The sequence below is a fragment of the Stylophora pistillata genome, chromosome 3 (genome assembly GCF_964205215.1).
Source record: "Stylophora pistillata chromosome 3, jaStyPist1.2, whole genome shotgun sequence".
Classification (NCBI taxonomy): domain Eukaryota; kingdom Metazoa; phylum Cnidaria; class Anthozoa; order Scleractinia; family Pocilloporidae; genus Stylophora; species Stylophora pistillata.
Genome location: NC_142521.1, coordinates 12096644 through 12097500, shown reverse-complemented (window position 1 = coordinate 12097500; position 857 = coordinate 12096644). Strand labels below are relative to the sequence as shown.

General features: G+C 36.8%; 1 protein-coding gene across 1 annotated transcript in view; it reads right to left on the bottom strand.

The window, feature by feature from the left end:
- Positions 1-857, bottom strand: part of LOC111334801 (transmembrane protein 145-like) — a 5691-nt gene extending 4834 nt beyond the window's left edge. The window contains exons 1-2 of the mRNA XM_088755178.1: positions 651-857; positions 448-522 (exon numbers count right to left, since the gene is read on the bottom strand). Coding sequence (XP_088611304.1) covers positions 448-522; positions 651-752 — 177 coding nt within the window. The 5' untranslated portion in view covers positions 753-857. The remainder of the gene's footprint in view (positions 1-447; positions 523-650) is intronic.

The window sequence follows — 857 nt, the reverse complement described above, 5'->3', positions numbered from 1 at the left end:
ATTTGTTAGTTTCACAGATGAAGCGGTTAGTATAACTCCCTGGCCCTTCCTCTCCCGTTGAGCAAAGGTCTTGGAATAAAAAAATGAAAGAATCTGCTCATACTAAAATGGTGAAGGGGGAAATAAATCATATGATTAGAAAAACATGGTTGAGAATTAACACGATATCGTACACTGAAGACACTTTTGCCGCATTTACATGTATCAGTGAGTCAATTGAATGTTTTGGTAAATATACCTCTCTTACCCGTGCAAGCTTTATTGTGAACAATCGAGGGTAATCATGTAAAACTGCCAAGCTCAAAGGGGAAATCAAGTTATCGAGTCAACCAAAACCTTATACTCGCGGTAGTAGGAGTCAGCCGGTCAATTATTCGATTAAACTCTGAGACTTTACTTTTATGAACAAAGTATCAGTGAATACATTTATCGTCGTAATTTGTTTACCTGGGGATATGAAATATTATACTGAACAGCGGGTCCGGTGTAGTTGCCACAGAAGCTTGCAAGGAAAGCAAAATTCTGCAAAAAAAAAAAAGAAAAAGAATCTACTTTATGCAATGCTGATGAAAGAACAGTGCAGTCAATTAAAAGAACATGGAATTCTGTTACTTACGAAGTTTTGCATGTAGATAACAAGAATTACTTACATAACCATCCAGATTAAGATGTCCCTCTCGCACAAAAGGAGAAACAGATGATATTTGCGCAAATGCGACTAAGAAAGCAGGAAACTTAAAGGAGTAAACCATTACTTTTATACGCTCAAGACATGTCAAGAACAAACATACTTCGATCGTTATTTCATATGACACACTTCAGTAAAGCCTCAGAATGTAATTATTCGTAGGCTCCAC